The sequence below is a fragment of the Penicillium macrosclerotiorum genome (assembly GCF_028827735.1).
Source record: "Penicillium macrosclerotiorum strain IBT 26536 chromosome Unknown utg000002l_segment0_segment0, whole genome shotgun sequence".
In the NCBI taxonomy this organism is placed as follows: domain Eukaryota; kingdom Fungi; phylum Ascomycota; class Eurotiomycetes; order Eurotiales; family Aspergillaceae; genus Penicillium; species Penicillium macrosclerotiorum.
The window spans coordinates 1,514,544-1,535,708 of NW_026643082.1; the positions used below are offsets into that span (position 1 = coordinate 1,514,544).

Genomic DNA, 21,165 nt, shown 5'->3' on the forward strand with positions numbered 1-21,165 from the left:
TGGCCGGGACAGACACTATACGGGCCATGACGAGCCGCGACGGCGTCACCACACTATGGGGACGAAATCAGAGCGATCAAGTCTACTATCTCTCATGTCCCACGAGCCAGTTATCCGAACCTACGGCCTGGAGTGCGCCGTTTCCAATCCTGTCGGGGATCGAGCGCATATCAGCCTACGTCAACTGTGTAGACGGGGGAAATACTATCTTTGCGGCTGGAGAAGGAAAGGTTCAGAAGGTAATCCAGGGCTCCGCCATCACGGGTAAGGTGTGGCGGGCTCAAGAGATCACTCTCGCCGCGGCGCCAGAGCAGCCATGTACGAACTTTCTTTCGTACACGACCACAATCCACGTCACGCAGCTCACATCAAATGCCCCCATTCCCAAGGCCATAGTGGAGCTGTCGGCCAACAGCCGTGCCCCGGTGTACATCAATGGGGTCTACTACGTTCTCTCCACAGAGACTCCGTTGCGGGTCCTCACGGACCAGACCGGTACTCTGACAGTGATAGAGGCGACAGACAGTCTCCAAGGGACTGTGTTGACGGTGTCTTTGGAAAACACTACCATTACAATCAACCCCATGGATCACAGTATGGACAGAATCGCTGCTTTGGACTCGGCGGAGAAACTGCGCAGCGCGCGGGTCCCTACGCACACCGTTGCTGGTGGCATCGACGATTCGACCCCGTACATCTCTCTTCTTGATCCATCGACACACGAAGATGACGTGGAGGCAATGGCCCAGAGTTTCGGACTGCTAAAAGAAGCTTATTTGAAAATCCAGGGCCCCGAAAAGACCCTGTGCCAAGATCACGGCGGGGCAGAACTCGTCACTGCGTCCCTGCTGCACGCTACAACGACTAAGACTCTCAATTTGAGTTTTCTGGGAGATCTGTGGTCCGGTGCGGAGGTCATCATAGGTGATATAGCACAGATTATCGGCTCAATCGGGGGCGCAACCCTCATCTGGGGGGGCGACGCCTTGCAGTGGCTGAAGAATACCGCGATGGGAGGTCTGACATTGATTAAGGACACTCTTTCCGGTGGCCTGCACCTGTTAGGAAATTGGGCAGGTAAGGCCTGGCATGTGGCGCTCGACACCTTGAATACATTGGTGGGGCTCGGGGAGTGGTTGTGGGATCAGGGCAAGAAGTTAGCCCGAAAGGCCACAGATTGGGTCACTGTCCTGCTGCACTGGGGCGATATTCGGCGCACCAAACAGGTGACGCACAACCTGATCCGCCTGTGGATGCAACATCAGGTGGATCAGATTCCCCACGTCGCTGCCGGGTGGAATCAAGCCATTACTGGACTGGAGCAGACAATCAACCAGTGGGCGGGCACCACTGACTTTGCCCCCCTCGGGGCTGATGGCGACGAGGTCTTGAGAAACCCTGCGGTCCAGGGAGCGGCCAACCCCAATGAGGGCCAAACGTCGGCTTCGAGCCTGTTTATCAGTCACTACCGCAACCATGCGCACCAACTACGGGTCGTTGGAGACAGCCCGGCTCTAAACGGGGTAGAGAGTCTGCTGTTCGATCTGTTGGATGCCGTTAGCACAGAGGGGAGGGTTCTTGGCGAACTCTTCGCTCAATTGAAGCTACTGGTCCAGGATTTCGCCAGCTTGAGTCTACAAGACGTGCTCAAGCGCATGATGGGGATCTTGGCCGACTTTGTGCTGTCCAGCGTCCAGGGGGTGGTCGATACCCTCCTCCAGGTTCTCCACACCCTGACTCAATCTACCCTCGCCGTGCTTGACACCAAGATCCACATCCCCATCATTTCGGACCTGCTGAGCTCTATCGGCATCCCCGATATCTCATTCCTGGACCTCTTCACCTGGATCATTGCCGTTGCGTTTACCATTGTGTACAAGATCACCCACAACACACATGCTCCCTTTCCCGACAACAGCTCGGTGTCTGCCCTCATCGCCGCCAACACCTGGGAGGGGATTTCCCGCCTGTTTGGGAAGTCCACAGGGAGCTTCGCTTCCTTCGCACTTGCACCTCATTACTCGAGCAAGCTCGCCACCGAAGGAGAGTCTTCCTCCGAGTGGAGTAGAATGCTTTTTGCCCCAGGTCACTTCCTTGCGGGCCTCGCCGGCTTCGTACTGGGCTCCGTCACCGTCTTCGAAGCCGAAAGCGAGACGGAAGAGAACCCATTCTCCACCCCAGCAATGATCCTGGGTATCATCAGCGCCGGTATGCAGGGTATTACCAACCATTTCGCGCCGCGTGACGAGATCGAGAACACGGTCGTCGAAGGCTGTGAATATGCACTCATCACCATTGAGGTCGCGGTCAAAGTCTTCTTCTCCGGGACCGCCCAAGGTGGGCTGACGAAACTCAGCGACAAAAGCGCCAGTGTGGGAAAGCTCGTGGTCAGCAATGCTCGGGGGCTCGAAGCCATCGTTGACGCGGTGCTAATTCTCCCTGGCATTGCAATCATGGGCTGGCACATCTATGAACTGTCTAAGAAGCCGGCTGGTAAGGTCAAGTCTGCTGCCATCTTGGAGGAGTGTGGTAAGGTATCTGCGTGGATCGCGCGGGTCGCCTATGCTGTCGCAGTGAACGACCCCGAGCCAGATTCGAAGGAGATTGCTGCTGGAATTACCGGCCTAGCCATATGGGCTGCTGCGGGATTCCAGATTGGCGAGGCGGAATGGTGTTGATCCATACGATGGTTAAGGGAAAGCTGACATTCACTTTACATTCCTTTCAGCTTCTATGTTTTCCTTCCATATTTTCTACTCTCTTTGTGAAATGAGGACCTGAGTAGATCGCACAATTTATTTTACTATTTGCCTTTCCACCCCAGTCCGACAAAGGCCATCTTATTCTATCGCTAATACAGTTAATTTTCAACTGCTATTAACCAGTCAGTGGTGACGCAGTGTGTCATTCATCGCGTAAAGAATCTTTGAGAAATGCCTCGCCACTTTGTCCGGCCAAGTCTTCTCAAAAAACAACTGCATCTAGAATATTAAGTACGGGAGGGGGAAGGAGAGAGGAGAAAGCAAGAAAGGGGCCACTTAGAGGCGTGCTTAATTCTACTCAGTGAGCAAAAGCGGCGAGAGAGGGTCATTAGAACGGAAGGAGAACGCTAAGTGTTGCCGGACAAAATCCAGGATAAATGCACGTTCGGCGTCGTCGATTCCTTCGCTTGCTGCTCCTTGTCGCTCTTTAATCGCCATGCTCTACGATGTATTACCACATATTGCTTTACTTCTTTTTTGCTCTTTACAGTTCGCTCCTCTACCTTAGTAGAGCGATAACCCTCCACAACAACACTAATACGTCGTTCTTGCCATGATTATAGTCGTTAGGTGCAACTATTCACCCTCCGCATTGCCCTGCTTATCGACACAGTAGCCGACCGTGTTTGGCGTGCTGTATTCATCTTCCTGCGAGCCTTTCTGACCTTCTTCGTAGGAGATATTAGGTCTCTCATTCTTCTTATCTCAGTCATAGAAATCTTTTTCTTGTTTGCCCTGCTTTGAGTCGGCGTTTCAATTATAGGTCTAGGGCATCTACCGCAAGCATTCCTAGTAAAGAGCGCCACTAGCCTTGAATTTTCAGTGTGCTTAGGGGCCATCGACATACACCCCATAGTAAAAGTTTTAATTTTTATTGGAAAGACGGGCTGCAAATGCATTTCAGGGCCCATAAGCTTCCACAAACCCTTTCGAATGGTCGTCAGAGTCATATCCCTGGCTGTTTGGAAGAAGTGCTATTTAGGCTTCCAAGTTACATGCTGCTTCAAAAATCCCTCGTTGTTTTCTATCGTCATTGAATGAGGCTGAATGCGAATTTTGCCGGTACATGGTGAAAGACCTATTGTGCATCTAATATATCATGAATGTGATTTCTCTTAGCTCTTTCAGTGTAGGTTACCTTCATGAATACTAACGCTACAGCTACGGTATCGACCATTCAACCCTTCTCTATTTTTTACATCTGCAGCAACTGTTACCCTCCAAGCCAGGTCACATGACCCAATGGCATCATCTTAGCTTGTTCAGAGCATAACCAATAAGATCACCTTTACATCTACGGACTCTGTCACAGCAACGGTGGCAATCGGTTATTCATCAGGCCGTGTCATATTCCTCGCACTTTCATAATATAATCCCCTATCTAGGGTATAAATAGCATTTACTTCACTTCAAATCTAGCGAGTTTTCCTCTTCATCAAAAGCGGTAGGTTTGCATCTATGAGGTTAGACGTAACTATTGTAGTGGGGAAATGGCCAACATTAGGGAGATCTCTGATTGGAGGATATCTTTCCTAGTACACAGTGTCTTTCCAGGATATAGCTTCGCATCTCCGATAGGGAGAGAATCAACTTTCACACTCTCTTCGCTTCATCTGCTTCTGCTTTCCCTTTTGGGAGGCTTCCTCTATCGTGGTGTGTGATGGTTTGTTGGTCTGTTCACCGACTTATCTCATCCTGCCTGCATTCTCACGCTTGCCGTAGAGCGCCCTGGTTCACTACTATCAGTGTCTACCGCCTACCCACACACTGATTCAACATTTTTCCTACCACCTAATTTTTGCTTCCCTATCCAACACTACTATCAAAATATGCCTACTTTTGATGGATCTCGTATGGCTGAGACCTGCCTAGCTGCAACACGCGAAGAGAAGCTGATTATTGCGTGTTTAGCACGCGAGTTTGTCGTTAATCGGCATACGCTCTGTAATCGAATCTAGAAAGGTGCAGGGCCTAGTACAGCTAAACAGGGTGTTGAATACGCTCTAGAAGCCTATTAAGAAGAAGTTCTAATTCGATAGATTCAAAATATGAGCGATTACTATATACCTATCACTCCTAGAATCCTAGAAGCGTGGGCGAATCGTGCATACCAACGTATTAGGAAACAACCTGTTAGCAAGATGTGGGCGTATCGCATTATTAAACGGCTTCCTCAACATCTTCAATTAAGGCCTGCTAGGTAATATACGAAGGAATTGAAGCGAATCCTAGCAGAGAATCCAGCAGAGCTAGCGCATTAGTACGACTATGTTAGGGTGCTACTAGCAGGGTAGCGGCCTGTTTGTCAGGTAAGGAAAAATTAATACAATATTGAATCGTTGTAGAATTGAAGAAGAATATTAGAGATAGATTATTTCAATCGCTGAATCTTGAAGAGATTCAGTTTCACAAAAAGGGGGATTCTCTTTCTATAACCTAAAAATCGTCATTCCGCTGCTTGCCGGAGGAATGACGGGCAAAGGGGACTGATGCCAACTTGTTCTCCTTCATGAACAAATATCGTCATATACACGATTCGTATCCGAAACAAGCCGGTCGGCCGGAGTAACATCAAATGTGGTTGTTCCATAACATACGCAAGGAAGCAGTGGAAGAAAGCGTATAGAACATCACCACCACCAGATCCTACACAGAATCAAGATATAGCACTAGAGAGAGCGGAGGAAGCACGCCTGGAAGTTAATATTTTCTTGGTAAATACTACTGGGATACGTTAATAGACAGTGGAAATAGGAAAAAATTGGCGGTTAGTGAGTGGGTGCGGTGTAAGGCACTAATAGTGGGAGTTGTTGATAGATAGGGTAGGTAGGAAAAACTTTCCAACCCAATTAAAAAAAATATAGGTGAACAAAACATACAACAGCAGGGATTCGCTGGTGGTCACCCACCCAACTACTAACCTGCCGGCGTGTGGCTTAAGTACGGCTGAGCGGACGGGAAGCCCTGTTCTCCACACCCTGTGGTCGTATGTACTAGACAGGTACAGAAGTAGATCCAACTACACTGTTGACCAACACCACTCAAGAAAAATGACATACCCATAGCGTGATAAAGGGTAATCAAAAGAAAGCTTTTCCTTAATCGGTATTATTCATCATTGATCTCTCCATTCATTACAGGATAGAGATATCATTATTAGCTATATCGTAAAGTTTGAAATTGAATTGGACACCAAAACACGCGTTAACGTCAATATATATATTACTCTTAATCGATCAGTTGAGTGATTGTGTCCATTGGAGTTGAGTATGCATATAGAAAATTCCTCCTAGCAAACCCATCGCAGATGTTACAAGAGCCGCAGCCAAAACAAAGATTATGAAACGGGTTACAAATGAATTGTTGTTTCTTTTCTTTTGGTCTATAACAGTTCAACAGAAGTCCCCATAGTTTTCAGAGCTGCGATAATCATCCTCATGGAATCTATGGCCTCCACTACCCGAAATACTCGCGAGAAGATTTCCAAACACCACGGGCGCCCGTAGCAATGGCATCTCTCCCATCGTACAGGGGGAAGATGACAACGGCGCCAAATGCAGCAAATTGCCACATTATGGCAACTGTCGTCCAACCAGAGAAGAATGATTTGGTGAAAATGTAGTCGCGATATAGCGGAAGGGGCCAGGCGACGATTGTAACAAGAACAATAATGACAAACATGACACAAGCAATCTTCAACCATCTGTGTAGCTCCTTCAACGTGGCATCATCAAATGGATGCTGGATGTCATCCAGGCTAAGCTGTATAGTTGAAACTGACGAGGCAGCATGCTCAGGGCCCTTTTCGTTGTTAACGTCAGGGCTACCGTCATTTGCTTCGTCAGAAGGCTTTAGTTGAGCAGTATCTGGAAGCTGCTTAATCGGTGTATTTTTATTCACATTTGTTCGTCTTTCCTCGTCACTGGTATCGTCAATCGTGGAGGTATCAGACCCGACCTGAAGCTGTTTCTCGTCTGCGAGTTCAATTCGCAAGAACTCGCGCCAGTCAAACCTATATGGCTTGTAAATTGACAAGACAACAGAGTAAAGGGCAGGCGAGAAAAATGAAGCTATAGCTGCATAAAGTGCGGGATATTCGTTTGATGTAGTATCGATATTCACCGCACCGTACATGGATTTGGCTGTGGCTAACCATACAGCAAGGCCTGTGAAAAACCCAAGAATTGGTGAAACAATAGCAGCCAATCGTGTTTGACGTGACCAAAATAGCGTCAACACCAAGGGAATAATTCCGGGACACGAAATCACGGGCCGCAGGTAGTTGATCCAAGTCATGTTGGCCCCTCCATAGTTCATGGCAATTGAGATTCCAGTGATGAAGATACCGTGAATAATTACAGTCAAGTGGCTCACTTTAACAAGTCGTTTGTCCGTGACCTTGGGGTTGAGATAGGTCTTGTAGACATCATAAGATAGAATGCTACTGACCGCTATCATGGAAGAGGAAACCGTACTGGTTAGTGCCATGAACAGCAGGAAAAAGAAACCGATAATTCCTTTATCACCAATTAGGGCTTTAATAGTAAAGGGCATTACCATGCCCGTGCTGACTTCAGTAGAAGTGAGCTGGCCCGGGTAGGTTGGAAAGATGGGGGTATTATGGATAGCTCGAGCCGTGAGACCGATCACAGTCCCAAGCCCCCACGGGATACCAAAGACAGCCAGTGCAGCAATATTGTACCCTGGTACTGTCGCCCGAACCTCAGTCGCAAATGACTTTTGCCAGAATGCGGTATCCTAAATTGGACTACATTAGCATCGGAACGAAACTGAATGAGAAGATGATTTGAGTTATTACCATAACGACGAGTGCCAAATTTCCAAATTTAAGGATCAACCCCCAGATAATTGCCCCTTTCGACTTGAAAGTAAGTAATGACCCCTCGTAATTTCCTGACACATAGTTCTCGCTCGCAGCAGCCACTAATTTGTCATACAGACCACCCAAACCACCTACTGCCTGATTTGTTAAAACAGCAAGGGTGAAATAGATAATAAGAATTAAAGCAATAGCTGTGTGGAGAAAGTCTGTCAGGAATGTGGCCTTCAAACCTCCAACGGCAGTATATAGGACCACTAACAAGAATTTAGTATTTTAGGTAGAAATACGGATTGCTGTGTTGGAAAACCTACCTCCTAGTGGAATAAGTATTGTCGCTGCCACAAAGTGCATGCCAGAAACATAATGAATGAGTTGTGAGCCGGTCATGATCATCGAGGCACACCCAAAAACATTATTCACCAGGTTCAGAACAATAAACACAAGATGTCCAATCTTGCCATATCGCATCCGCACGATCTCGAGGGAGGTATGCGCGTAGGGGACTCGTATTTTGGCCATCACGCCGAGCGCAGCCATCAATGCGATTTGAAAGCAAAGGCCAGAGCCCCACCACTGAATATTTATTAGCCTCAATGAGGCTTTGAGGAATAGCGCTCGGAGGTGATCCGTACCAGAGGAAGGGCCAATCCATATCGATAGCACATTGCCGCGGCCAGCACAGTCTCATTAATCCACATCCATGACGAGAACACAGCCGATGCTGTTAAACCTGTCCCTACCGATCGATTGGCGACCATGAACATCTCGGACTTGCCCGAGTCCTCGGAGAGATATGCCTTTTGGATTTTGACGGCTATGAGAATCACTCCGCAGAACAAAACACCCAGTCCAATGAGCAAGCCATAGGCCGCTCCTTGTGAAATGAGGACCAAGTTTACCGTGTCTGGCATTGCGGCTGGCTAGTTCATGGAAAGTGAGTAGAGCAACTCTCGATGGGCCGGACATTGCGCCGATCAAGTATTTATTGAATCCAGGGTCTCTTGCCTTCGCTATTATTGACTATATAGACGCTAAGCGTAGACTCGGCGTCCAATGAAAATGGGCGACAAATGAGTTGGCGCGGAGTTTGAACGCCATGTGGGTGAGACCAGTCACGTCGTTCGGCGATTCAATGGCGTGTGGAATGGCCAAGCACACCAAGAGTCGGTTGTTACAAATGTCCAAATACTCTTCAAAATAGTGGGCGTAGGTAGCACTTTCTCAATCAGCAGATCGATTTCATATCTCCGCCAATTAAATCCGTTCTTGAAGTGCGCGATTCTGTCACGATGGCGTGCAATCACGATGCGATGGCGAGAAAGCGACCTGGGCTCACAAACCAACAACAGGCGGTACCGGGTACCCCACAATGCACTGCGCGCAATCAACCTTCAACCTACATCGTCTGTCGGCCGATAGGAAGAGATTCGACATACGAGGGTCGAATAACGAGCTGATGCCGATGACGAACTGGAGGGATGGTCGCAACAGGCCAAGGAGTGGGCGAAATGATGACAGATTCCAGGAACGATACTACGGCTTCGAACCACGCAGAAAACACATTCTGATCATCGGATAAATCACCTATCGTACCGTTTCCATGGTGGGTAGAGAGAAACATAAAGCCATCGACGGCCAAAAAGCAAACCATCTTGAATAATTTCGTGATAAATACACCTGGGCACTTGGTGCCAGGACTTTGTAAATATCCTCGAAACCAAACCGATCAATATAAAAGGCTATCCTTCTGGGAAAAAAATTAGCAACATTACTAGACACAGCCAACTTCCATGCGATGTTCATTGCCGACAGACTGGGCCGATACGATATTAACAAAGGTTCTGCCAATGTTATCCCGGCGCTTGCCTCCGAGGCTCAGTTTCCTGTTAATAACCCGCTGTATCCAGTGCCACCAATGGCTGCAGTAACAAAAAATCTGATCTTTGGAGCCGCTGCCAGCCTGACTTATGCGAAACCATACGCGCTCTCAACCTCCAACTTTCAACGGTGGGCTAGCGCAGATCCGCAGAGAACAGGTAATCTTGATTCATCACTCGAGGAATGGTGGTGAGCCAAGAACCAGGTTTTGAGTGATGTATGTCCCCTTGTTACTTCGGGTCCGACATATATCTCGCTACAAGATATAATCAATCATTAGGAGACCAGATACTATTGACCTGGATCTCACAACTATGATAACCTGCAAGGGGCGAGCAAGATCTATCATACAAATGTCTATATCGCCTGAACTTGCGAGGGTACTAGAGTTGGCACTGGTAACAGGCGACGGGGACACGAACGCCCTGGCTGTGCGACACTGACACAGTAATCATAGCTCTATGTAAAGCTCTCTTGTGTAGGATACTGTACATACGACCACAGGGTGTGGAGAACAGGGCTTCCCGTCCGCTCAGCCGTACTTAAGCCACATGCCGGCAGGTTAGTAGTTGGGTGGGTGACCACCAGCGAATCCCTGCTGTTGTATGTTTTTGTTTTTATGATTCTTTTGATCTGATGGGTGTTATGCACTATCCAGGCCATTTGCTTGAATGCCCTGAACACCACTATTTTACACCTGAATATCCTGCATGTTTCTGGAGCGCTGACGTGGCCGTCCCCTCCCATGCTGACCTTTTTCTCGTAGCTCTATTTGATCATCTCTACTTATGCTAGCTTGTTACCTTGCGTTGGTCACAAGGTGTCAGGAAGGCCACGAAATGGGAAAACCATCGCGGTTCAACCTCGCCATCTGGTCCATAATTCTTGCTTCCAAACCTTCAGCAAAATCAACCTCACCAAGTTGCGAAGCATATTTCAGCCTATCAGCTGCCTCCTTGAGCTTGGTAGCCCACCTTTCGTATTCCTCTCTTTGCACTTCGCGCCTCGCCTTCCATAATTCAAATTTCCTCTCCTCCTCATCCCGTCTGCTTTTGTACGCAGCTCTTAGGCTGAATACAAGAGTAAGGAGCCCTGCAGCAAGAGCGAATGCTTGATCTAGATCAGTGATTGATGATGAACTCTTGGGAATGAAAAAAAACGCTTTGGTGGGAAGATTGGAGATCGATGCTCCATAATCCGTTGCGCCAAAAATGCCGGTTGCGCTTGAAAGTGACGCCAGGAGTAGGACTGGCAGAGAGAGCATTGTGACTAGCCCGCTGGCCATCATCGCTCTGAGCTCAGCTTTGTACTCCCGGACCATTGGGTCTTCTGCGGATTGCCCAGGAGGAAGAGGAAACCCAAACATACACACTAAGAAAACGATGGCTGTGAAGATAAGGAAGACGAAAGCAAGGGCCATCCCCCAAGCGAAATTAAATATAAATGGCCGGACAAAATTTAGCGTTGAGATGCGCGTATTTGCCGATTGCGCGAAGAGTAGAATCTCGGTCGAGAAGCTCAGCAGCCCCACGATTAGGACAACTAAAAAACGCCGGTGGTGACCGTTTCTTGAGGCGATGGCAGCGAAAACAAGTGCAAAAGCAATGTACGTCTCGCAAATAGTGAGCGGGGCTTCAACGGCAGCGGAAGCCTGGTCGATTTGTTCCTCTTTGCTAGTCAAGAGTTGCGTGACTGGCCATGGTGAGTTTGATATTTCGTAGATTAGATGACCTGCTGCCACTGCCGGAAGTGAGACTGTGGCAATAAAGTCGTTGGTGATGGTGTCCTTGCTTCGGCTACGAATATTGAGCGTCCAGGTGATGAAGACCGAGAGAGTAGTAAGGAGCCAGCATCCAGTAGTTCCGGCGCCGTAGAGTGAGGAAACACGCTCGAGGCGCTTGGAATCCTCCATTTTGGCGACACCTGAAGAGACTTGAACAAGAGTCAGCGTTCCGGAAAACAGTTGTCAGCAGAGCATGTCGTGTGCTGGTCGAAGCGGCCAGAGGAGACAGGAACAAGAGCGTCTACAGGAGAATGTGCTTAAATACGCTGCAGGTACAAGACAGACAGATAAATATTCTGTATTGTGATAGAGAGGGGTTGTTGGGAAGACAAAAGAAAGAAGAGGGAGAGGAGCTGATCTTCCTATAGAAGTGAGTAGTCACATGATGTCTCTGACACCTCCCACAGCGCGAAACCTCATAAAGGCTAATGTCGTTTAGTGTTATTTTATATAATAAAACATCTATCCTTAATTTTCTACCTATGAATTCAAAGCTACCACTTTCGTAGTCCTTCAAAAATAGATAGAACTAGACAAAGCCTATAGGACTAGCCATAATTTACTCCCTTATCTAGAGCCTAGTATAATTTAACAGGAATTATATTAAGCACGTATTTTATACTTAGAGTATAGACTAAGCGTTGGTGAAGAGGGATAAAAAAAAGACTACTTAAAGTGATATCCTTCAAAATTTGTAAAAGCGCCTTTTGCTACACGGGCTGAATGTTCACACGGATGAAGATTCGCCTGGATTGCCCTGAAGCGGGCTAAATAGAGCGGCGAGCCGCCCACACCCGGTCCGTGGGCGCTAGGTGACCACCGATTTGCTGTTGTATATTTTTGTGATCTGTATTTAATTGCATTTTTTTTTTAAAAGTTTTAGGGAAATTTCCCCGCAAAGTTAATAGGGAACCATCTTTAAAGACCCGAGTAGTAGATTTGAATCAATTCTGCTACAGCCCTTCGTAAGCGGAGCTATAAGGTTATTCTGCGTTAGATAGATTAAAGGAGCAAAATGACCCCGTTCCGGCGACGAAGTGGCCACTTCCAAGAGCTTCTACAAATATTCAGGATCTGTTGAATCTGCGACTGGGACGAATTCTTCTCGAAGGCCAGAGTCGGATGTTGATCATACGTGTCACGTAAAGGCATCTAAATTAGCGTCTCAAGAGGCCCTATGCGTTTACTTTCTTTAAGCTTTCGATAGAAATATTGGCAGCTATGCTAATTGGGATCAATTCGGTCCGATCGCGTCACAGAAAATGTGTATATTAGTGCTATGTGAATTTTACCTTTCACAGGATTTTATTAGTATCGATATTAGCAGAAGTGTTTCCTAAGATAATAAGATAATAAGCTTGTAGATAAAAAATTTGGCAAAGTAAGGAGTGCTAGCCAGTAGAAGGTACGCAGTGAGAAAAATCAATTAGTTCCAGAATTTCATATGGTTCCATTACCACATCTATTTCATATCGTAACTGGCAAGTGTGGGAAGTATGACCTTAACAAGCATACACCAAGCTGGGAGCTTAGAAAGTCCCGTCTGATTTGTGCTCTGAGTAAGAGAGCCTTTATATCATCTCTCTAGTTGTTCCCCCCATAAATGGGTCGTCCAATCTTCTACCAATGTTCCATCAATCTTCCATACAGTCACAAGGAAATCCGGATAATCCTGTGCATCCATGAAGGTATCAATCCTGAGAGGGAAACAGAAAATCCTATCTGGCGGAGTGGTGCTTGATATGTTCTATGACTAAGGAGCGCCTGTTCTTATCATCCCGATTCAGCCTTGGTCGTTCCCATCGTCAAATCCTCGAAGTCCCTTCCTGCCACTTTTCAGTCCGCCACGGCCTCCAATCTACTGTAGGATCAATAAAGCCCTTCAGCATTCATTGCCCTGTTTTTTTTCCCCCTAAAACGCTCACCGTCTCAGTCTATGCAAAGTCACTATACATATACCGTGACTAGCACGGAATAGTGTGGCTGGCGACAAAGAATATGATGAAAACAAGATAGAGCATGAAATAAAGCAGTAGTAATAGACGCTGCCCCCAGCTGAGGAGTTGTCCTTTAATTGAAAGCTTCGTCTCCAACCTGTCATAAAATCATAACATCGTATAACCGATCTTACAAGTTCTACAGGTTCAATACTCGGAAAATCCGAAATAAGTCCGACGATGGTCGACACGGCTTCTCTACACTCCCTCCGCTCTATGGGAACCTGGACCGCACAGCATGTGGTATGACACGATAGCTAAAAGTATAATCATAGATATCTCGAATAATGAGCCTTTAATGAGAGCTCTCGAGAGTCTGCCCAGCCGATGCAAGAAACTGCAGCCACCTCGGATGCAGCGGCGCCTCGAAGCGCGAGAACATGCATGCGATCTGCTCGTAGGAGATCGGTCCGGAAAGGGATGCACAGAAACTTTCGAACGACACTGTATCCAGTCCATTAGCGTTATCCTGTGGTACTAGCAAGTTTTGTTTATGCTTGTGATATGATAGGGCGGGCTGGGAATGTTTACAAGAAAGGAGCCTCGCCTGCGTCCAGATGGTCCCAAAATGCTTGAGCTGCAGATGAAGCACGGTGATGTCATGGTGAATACTCGAGCGAAGACTGTCATCAAGCAGCGGCCCCGATTTACTGTGCAGATAGAGGAAGATGAGGGTTGTGAAAATAGTGAACGTGATAGCCGGGTCCACCGTGAGGCTGAATGCGCTATCCCACTGGCTCGCCAGCGCGGCAATGTCCTGGCATGTCTCGAGAGTTCGCTGCCAACTTGATACCCAGTCATCTGCTCGTCGCTGACCGCAGTCCACCAGGGAGACAAGCAGCTCTGCCATTCGCAGATGGAATACAGTGATAAGCCTGGCGTGATGGTCGACCGGAGTCTCGTTTGAGAACGCGTTGCGCCGCGGGTTAAGCCAGCCCGGTGGGAGGGCAACACGGAGTGTAGTTAGCTGGCGTTCGACTTTAGTGAGTTGCACCGGTATACCGGCTCGCCATCGCAGCATATGCATGCGGAGGACGATGCCGGCTTGACGCATTGTGGCGATTGTGACGTTGTGAATGTTATTTAGCAAGGTCTCCGGGTCTGATGTGATTGCTGGGAGAAGTTCGGAAAGACAGTCCGAGTTAGGCGGTAGAAGAATCTCCTGAGAGGCACTTTTTGTCTCACTTAAGGTAAAAAAGGTGTTTATGACGGTATCGTCAATTTGATATGGTGTCCCTAAGGCGAGATTGGAGTATGTGTCGAGTCGATAGATACACCACCATAGCGCCCGCCATTCCTGGATATCTTCATCGCTCACTATGCTCCAGTCTGGATAGAGCAAGCGGATATGGTCAAGTCGGTCCAGGCCAATACGATAGGCCATGCGCGTTACTCTACCAATGCGCATCCAGGAGTGGTGGCCTGGGAATTGATGGAACTCGTAAAAGGCCAATATGCAGGCTTTGCGGAACTGGTCAAGAGATAGGGCGTCTCCGACCAAGTCATCCTCTAGCAGGCTCGAGCTGAGCAGTGAGTCTAGTCCTGCGTCTAGATGTGGTCCGTCATCACGCCCGGCAAAGTGGGTCAGCTTTGTGGCAATAATGGCCATGGTAGTGATGAGATCCTGACTACATAGCGAGTCATGGTAGCGGCGGAGAAATCGATCCTTGGAGAAAATAGGATTCGCATCCCGAGCAATATCAAAGAAGACTCGAATGCTACAATAATACCAAAACTAATCAGCTTAGCTTAGGCGAATGAGAAAAGGTACCTACAGGCATTCCTCCTCCCGCGAGGAGAAGTTCAAGTAGCTAGAGCAGGAGGGGCTAGTACTGAGTGGTTGTGAAGGAACTCCAAGGGTCGAGTCCTGCGAGACGGGATCTGTGGGGGTGGGGAGGGAGCCTGTTGGGGATGTCATTGGGTCAGGCTCTGGAAGTGTAGCACTACGGTCTGGGACTGCTTGACAAGGAGTGTGATTAATTTCTCAGTACCAACTGGAGGGAGATAGGTGAGCTACCAGATGGAGTGCGGGACTTAGATCGGCGAGTAGCATAACGCGAGCCTCGAGGCGGACCGGGCTTTCGTCTTGCTAGTGTATAGGTGCATACCTTTCCCAGGTCGAAGCAACGAGAGCAGGTCGGTCTCGCCAGGTTGCCTACGGACGTTTAGTGAACGAGACTCTTAGATTGTTGGCGGGCCCTGGCGCACACTTGACCTTCTTACTGTGCGGAGAGCTTAGCGTGAGCACTTGATGGAGTTCTGGGGGAGAGTGGGTTACCGGATGCACCTATCGCACACCCTTAATGGCATTGCTTTGGGCTCCAGACTCGCCGGAATAGGCGAGAACGGTCTAAATTGGGGATAGCTAGCACTCCGAGAAAAGAGCCACGAGCTTGATGAATGTGCAAAAGACGATTGCCGAAGCACAGGGTTCAATTGTGGGAGATTCTGCAAGTTCAATCATTCGGCGGCGGAACCCTACCACGTGGACTGGGGTCTGGCGAGTGATCGCTACGTCATCCATAGGGTCCAAGTTCCTCCGCGGCGTGTCTTCTTCACCAATCAGATCCCCTCAAAAACTATCTCCTAATAACCGGCCAATCGACTACTTCAAAGAGCCCAGCTTGAATTTGCGGGACAGGAACACATTCTGCGTAGGTTCGTCAGTGCCCTAAATAGTCCACACATGGGAAGGCGACTCACCAGCAGCCGCGACGGCACAAACATGAAGATCAAGCGAAGCATCTGCGCCATTCCTCTTTCCCAGATCTCCGGTCTCGCGCGTCGCCTCACCAGCTTGTCAACAATCGATGCCTCATACTCGCCGGCATTCCGTTCTCATTGCCCTGGTACTTGGTATTTTCAAATGATAGCTTTGACTGGGAGACAAATCGAGTCATCTGGCGCGTAGAGGCCGTGGTGAAGAATGGTGCTCTGCACAAAACCTGTCACGATTTCGATCACCTCGATCTCTAGCGGTTTGACCTCCTGCAATTTAATTAGATGCCTTACGGGTCATGTGGTTACCAGTCAAAGGGTCCTCAAATACTGACTGATCGGCGCCTTGGACGTATTGTATGCGTTTCGCCACACGACTAGGATGTCCCGCATGACGCTTCCAATCTGCACAATGTATTATTGCGGTGACTGACCCAGAAGGGACATAAAGATCTAGCACAAGCGCATGACAGCAAAACAATTGACTTGGAAAAACAATTGCTGCATCAATGGTTGCCGGGAGCCCCGCCAGGTTCGACGAAGCCTTCAACACCAGCCAGGAGTATCTGCTGCGCCGCGTCCTCGCACAGCGGTTTTACTGGACAATCAACACGTCCAAGTGTCGTAACACAAATGCCCAAGTCCACAGGGTCTTTGGCCACTACATGCAGCTTGCGCTGCTGTCCGAGCACGCCGGCAAGGCCCAGAAAGTTGGCCATGAACATGGCCCTGGGCGCTGTGTGTTTCTCGAGGCGCTGGCGTCCGGGACTGATGATCCCAAGCTTATCCGCCACAATATGCTCAATGTCTTTCTTGCCGGGAAGGACATGACAGCTAGCCTGCTCAACTCGGCTTTCTACTTCCTTGTGCGTAATCCGCAAGTTTGGGAGACGCTGCGAAGTGAAGTAGTGGGCAAATTCGGCGACCGCTGCAGACGGGGAACGAAATCACGCATACGAGGGTGAAAGATCTTACTCATCTGCGCTATGTTCTGAACGAGAGTGATTCTGTCCTTCCTAATCCGAATAGTCTATTAGACTGACCCGGCTAGCGCTCCGACTGCTCCCACCAGTCCCAGTGAACTTCCGGCAGGCCCTCAAAGAGACATCCCTGCCGGTTGGAGGGGCCAAGCTCGGAACGCACCAATTGATATTGAGAAAGGTGACATAGTAGGGTATAATGTCTACGTAATGCACTGGAGAACCGATATCTGGGGGTGCCGACGCCCACACGTTTCGGCCTGAGCGATGGGCGGAAAACCCACCACGAGGATGGGAGGACCTGCAATTCAATGGCGGTTCTCGAATTTGCTTAGGATGCGAGTCTCCCTTCCCTGGATTATGTAGTAGGTCCATGATAGCTGACGTGTTCAACAGAATAATATGCGCTGGTAGAGGCTAGCTACACCATTATTCGGCCACTGCAAGAATTCGATGTCTTGGAGAATGCATCGGTAGATCAGTTGGCAGAGCCGTGGCTGCAGGCAAATCTGGTGCTGGCCCATCACGACGGGCTCAATGTGAGCGATATTCTTCTACCACAGTCAAAGGGGAAAAGAGGGGCCTGAAGAGCGGTTGTGAACTTTCACAGTAGTATAGGCTTAAGATTCTCCAAAGATTGAGCTGAATACGCCAGGGTATGCCAAGTACGAATCAATGATTGTTTGAGAGCGCCGTGCTACTAGTAATCCGTCTTCAAGGTAGGACTCATAGGATAAACCCAGCTAATCTTGCCCTTCATCCGCTCCTCCCCAGGCACGTAGTCCAGCACTTGGCCCTTGCGAAACTCCGACGCCATCACATACTTCATGAACAGGACTTCAATCGCGTGCGGCACCGTCAGGTACCGCGAAAGCAGATAGTAGCAGGGGTTGTGCCATGCGTGCATTCTCGTCTCAAGCCCAGACTTCGTAACGTCCCCTTCAAGCGAGCACACAGAGCTCATCCGGACCGACTGGTACTTCTCGAAGATCCTTGTTAGCACCTGAGCACTGGGCCCCCCAATCCCAGACGCTGCTCGAACAGCCTTGCGCAGGCTATTGCACAGTACCACAATATCCTGAATTCCATGATTAAACCCCAGACCGAGATGCGTTGTCATCTTGTGGCACGCATCACCAACAAGCACAATTCTCCCGAATCTCCAGTGCTTAACAATCCCCTCATCTAGATTCGTCAGCCCTGCCCCCAACATCCGAGTCCAGACATCCTTGACCTTGACTGTCCGTGTCAGTGGAAACTCGGCAAACTCTGCCGCGACCGCGTCAACGTCCTTCTGCGTGTACCTCGTCCGCTTGCTCGTTGGCCTCGGTAGCCGCTTATACAGGAAGAACCACCCGCGCTCCAGCCCGCTGAAGTACATGATCGCCTTCCCCTTGGACTGGATATCATACCCCTGGCCCGCCGGCGACGGCGATGGGAACGACCCGAAGAGGAGCTGGTATGCCGCTGTGTATGGGTACACGGGGTCCCACGACCGATTCGCATCCTCCTCCAGGGCGAGGTCGCGCATTATCTGCCGGGTCTTGCTGTAAACGCCGTCTGCACCGATGATCATCGAGCCGTGGAAAATGCTGCCGTCGGCGCAGGTTGCGGTGGCGCCGCCACGCGTAGTTTTTAAGCCGGTCAGTTTCTTGCCCGTGAGAATTTTTCCTTTGGCTGCTTCGGGGAGGCCATTGTACATTATTTCGAGGAGCTCGGCGCGGTGGAAGACTACTGGGCTGTGACCGTGGCTAGAGAACGAGACAGATATTAGTCGCAATCTCTAGGGAAGAATAGTAGCCGTGGTGCATCTTTATACGGAGTAAAGAGAACTCACTATTCACGTATCAGGCCATAGCGATTCCCTTCGGCGAAGACGTGTCCGTCGGCTGTAAACGACAGGTGATGGTTTAACTCCGCGCCGCGTGGAAGCAAGTTGTCGAGGATACCAAACTGATACAGGACGCGCAAGGTATGAGGGTGGACGACGAGACTGGCGCCCTTATCCTCGAAGATTTCCAGACGGCGCTCAAGGACGACAAAGTCGATGCCGGCTAGATGTAGGGCGTGCGCGGCCGAAAGCCCAATCGGACCTCCGCCTATGATGATGACTTTGAAATTGGTGCTTCGGCTGCTCATTTTGGGGCTCGAGTTGCTAGTCAATTAGACTCTACTCTGCGGACTAGGATCGATTTTCTATTGTACCATGCAAGTTTGCGCCGAGGGATCATAGATTGGGCAATTTAGAGGAGAAAAGCCCATGGTGGGTCGAATGGTGCAATTATAGAAGTTCTTGGGAGATTATTTTGGCCCTCGGTTCGACTACCAGAGCGCTGTTGGGGCCTGTGGGGAATATATAGCCAATTGGCGCTGCTTGTCTGGGGAAGATCCTCCGAAGAAGTTGTACCGAGATGAGCCAAAAGCCTAACTGTTGTAGTGGGTCTCCGCTAGGTGGTCTCTGATTGGAGAGCAGATTTCATAGTACACTGTCTTTACAGATATAGCCTCATATCTCCGATAGGGAGAAATATTACTCGTACATTCTTTTAGCTCAGAAAGTCTCTGCTTCCTCTTATGGAGGCTTTCCTCCATCGTGGGGTGTGGTGGTTTGTTGGCTTGTTCGTTGATCCATTTCATCCAGCTTGCATGTCAGGCTTGCCATAAAGCGCCCTGGTTCAAGATTTAATTAAACGTTTCTCCGCCGGAGGATCTTCAAACGCTTCAAATGGTCCGCTCCAGACCTGTAGCGCAAAAGGGGCCGTTCTCCTCTCTTTCAAGAATAAGACTGGTGAAGCGTCCTCGAAGCGTGCTCCCTACATCCTGAGCGAATATCACCAACCCGCCCACCACCATGTCCAAACGCGTCTCTGTGATAGTCATCGGCGGCTCACACGCAGGCCTGGCGGTCAGTCAGAAACTCCTGCGCCAAACTCTCAAAGCCACCATCACGCTGATTAGCCCCTCGGATGAGTACTACTTCAATATCGCCGCGCCCCGCTTCCTCGTCAAGCCCCAAAGCCTACCCCCAAGCAAATACCTGTACTCGATCCCGGACGCGTTCCATGATTATCCCACGGGCTCCTTCACCTTCGTCAGGGGACTAGTGACCAAGATCGACTACATGACCAAGTCAGTCGCCGTTGCTCTGTCTGCAAGCTCTCCTGCTGGTACTACCACGTCTTCGTACAATTTCGACTACCTCGTGATCGCATCTGGAAGTTCGACGCCTGCAACGCTCGGAAATGAGGGCATGCGGCTTCCGTTCAAGGTGATGGCGTTCGAAGATATAAGGAAAGCCATATATGAGGCGCAGGCAAAGCTGGCAGGCGCCCAGACGGTTGTAATCGGCGGCGGGGGGCCCCTGGGCGTCGAAATAGCCGGGGAACTGGCCGAGGCGCCAGGACCGAAGAAAGTTACACTGGTAACTCGGTCAAATGTCTTGCTAGAGGGGGCAACTGCGCCTATGCAGCGAGCGGCGATGTCACTTCTGAAGGGCAAAAATGTCGAGGTCTTGGCGGGGACCGCGGTTGAGGAGGCCGTGTACGAATCCCACACCCAGACGTGGAAGGTCAAATTGTCCAGTGGGAAGACGTACATCGCTGATGAGTACATCGCGACCACGGGCACCGTTCCGAATAACGAGTTTATCCCAAAGGGCTGTCTTAATTCCCAGGGTTGGGTCAACGTTGACGAACAGCTTAGAGTCATCGAGAACGGCGAAAGTCGCAATGACACGTATGCGGTCGGTGACATCACTTGCCATCCATATCGACTGCTCTCGCGAGTCTCTCTTCAGGGACAGACGGTAGCATCGAATATTGTGGCGGCCATTGAGCAGAGCTCCCGGATCATGACATACTCAACAGAAGCACAAAAGAAGATGATGGTCGTCCCTGTGGGACAGTCGACGGGGACAGGGCATCTCGGTAGTTGGACCCTGTTTGGATGCTTGGTTTGGTTCTTCAAAGGGAAGGATTTTTTGACTTATGAGGCGCCCAAGTTCTTGCAAGGCCAGATGAGATGATTATAAGATGGTTGTGCTAGATAATTATTCCATGCTATTGAAAGAGTTCAACTGTGATCATATATCTACATCACACCATCTGCGTACATCTCTGATATCTTTCTCCTACTTGGCCATATTATCCCCAAAATCTCAGGTTCCCAAATAGACAACGGCCCAACTGGCTCTCTGCGCGTCGGG

The 21,165-nt window shown here is 49.4% G+C and overlaps 10 protein-coding genes across 10 annotated transcripts; 6 read left to right on the forward strand and 4 right to left on the reverse strand.

Annotated features, from left to right (window-relative positions):
• Positions 1-26: 26 nt before the first annotated feature.
• N7462_001692 (uncharacterized protein) lies at positions 27-2,678 on the forward strand (the record flags this gene model as incomplete). Its single annotated transcript, XM_057073418.1, has 1 exon — positions 27-2,678. One exon carries the CDS (start codon positions 27-29, stop codon positions 2,676-2,678), a length of 2,652 nt encoding a protein of 883 aa, XP_056937059.1.
• Positions 2,679-6,218: 3,540 nt separating this feature from the next.
• On the reverse strand, positions 6,219-8,516 carry N7462_001693 (sodium:solute symporter family protein; the record flags this gene model as incomplete). Its single annotated transcript, XM_057073419.1, has 4 exons — positions 6,219-7,520; positions 7,582-7,859; positions 7,917-8,178; positions 8,238-8,516. The coding sequence occupies 4 exons, from the start codon at positions 8,514-8,516 to the stop codon at positions 6,219-6,221; spliced, it is 2,121 nt and encodes a 706-aa protein (XP_056937060.1).
• An 884-nt stretch (positions 8,517-9,400) lies between these two features.
• Positions 9,401-9,676, forward strand: N7462_001694 (uncharacterized protein; the record flags this gene model as incomplete). The annotated part of the gene is made up of 1 exon (XM_057073420.1): positions 9,401-9,676. One exon carries the CDS (start codon positions 9,401-9,403, stop codon positions 9,674-9,676), a length of 276 nt encoding a protein of 91 aa, XP_056937061.1.
• Positions 9,677-10,306: 630 nt separating this feature from the next.
• Positions 10,307-11,395, reverse strand: N7462_001695 (uncharacterized protein; the record flags this gene model as incomplete). The annotated part of the gene is made up of 1 exon (XM_057073421.1): positions 10,307-11,395. One exon carries the CDS (start codon positions 11,393-11,395, stop codon positions 10,307-10,309), a length of 1,089 nt encoding a protein of 362 aa, XP_056937062.1.
• Positions 11,396-13,558: 2,163 nt separating this feature from the next.
• N7462_001696 (transcription factor domain-containing protein) lies at positions 13,559-15,181 on the reverse strand (the record flags this gene model as incomplete). Its single annotated transcript, XM_057073422.1, has 2 exons — positions 13,559-14,981; positions 15,039-15,181. The coding sequence occupies 2 exons, from the start codon at positions 15,179-15,181 to the stop codon at positions 13,559-13,561; spliced, it is 1,566 nt and encodes a 521-aa protein (XP_056937063.1).
• Positions 15,182-15,988: 807 nt separating this feature from the next.
• Positions 15,989-16,239, forward strand: N7462_001697 (uncharacterized protein; the record flags this gene model as incomplete). Its single annotated transcript, XM_057073423.1, is given in 2 exon segments — positions 15,989-16,119; positions 16,137-16,239. 2 exon segments carry the CDS (start codon positions 15,989-15,991, stop codon positions 16,237-16,239), a joined length of 234 nt encoding a protein of 77 aa, XP_056937064.1.
• Positions 16,240-16,490: 251 nt separating this feature from the next.
• N7462_001698 (uncharacterized protein) lies at positions 16,491-17,225 on the forward strand (the record flags this gene model as incomplete). The annotated part of the gene is made up of 2 exons (XM_057073424.1): positions 16,491-16,942; positions 17,033-17,225. The coding sequence occupies 2 exons, from the start codon at positions 16,491-16,493 to the stop codon at positions 17,223-17,225; spliced, it is 645 nt and encodes a 214-aa protein (XP_056937065.1).
• A 3-nt stretch (positions 17,226-17,228) lies between these two features.
• Positions 17,229-17,548, forward strand: N7462_001699 (uncharacterized protein; the record flags this gene model as incomplete). The annotated part of the gene is made up of 2 exons (XM_057073425.1): positions 17,229-17,303; positions 17,378-17,548. The coding sequence occupies 2 exons, from the start codon at positions 17,229-17,231 to the stop codon at positions 17,546-17,548; spliced, it is 246 nt and encodes an 81-aa protein (XP_056937066.1).
• Positions 17,549-17,661: 113 nt separating this feature from the next.
• Positions 17,662-19,100, reverse strand: N7462_001700 (FAD-dependent oxidoreductase; the record flags this gene model as incomplete). The annotated part of the gene is made up of 2 exons (XM_057073426.1): positions 17,662-18,712; positions 18,799-19,100. 2 exons carry the CDS (start codon positions 19,098-19,100, stop codon positions 17,662-17,664), a joined length of 1,353 nt encoding a protein of 450 aa, XP_056937067.1.
• Positions 19,101-19,812: 712 nt separating this feature from the next.
• On the forward strand, positions 19,813-20,985 carry N7462_001701 (NAD(P)/FAD-dependent oxidoreductase; the record flags this gene model as incomplete). The annotated part of the gene is made up of 1 exon (XM_057073427.1): positions 19,813-20,985. One exon carries the CDS (start codon positions 19,813-19,815, stop codon positions 20,983-20,985), a length of 1,173 nt encoding a protein of 390 aa, XP_056937068.1.
• Between the last annotated feature and the right edge of the window lie 180 nt (positions 20,986-21,165).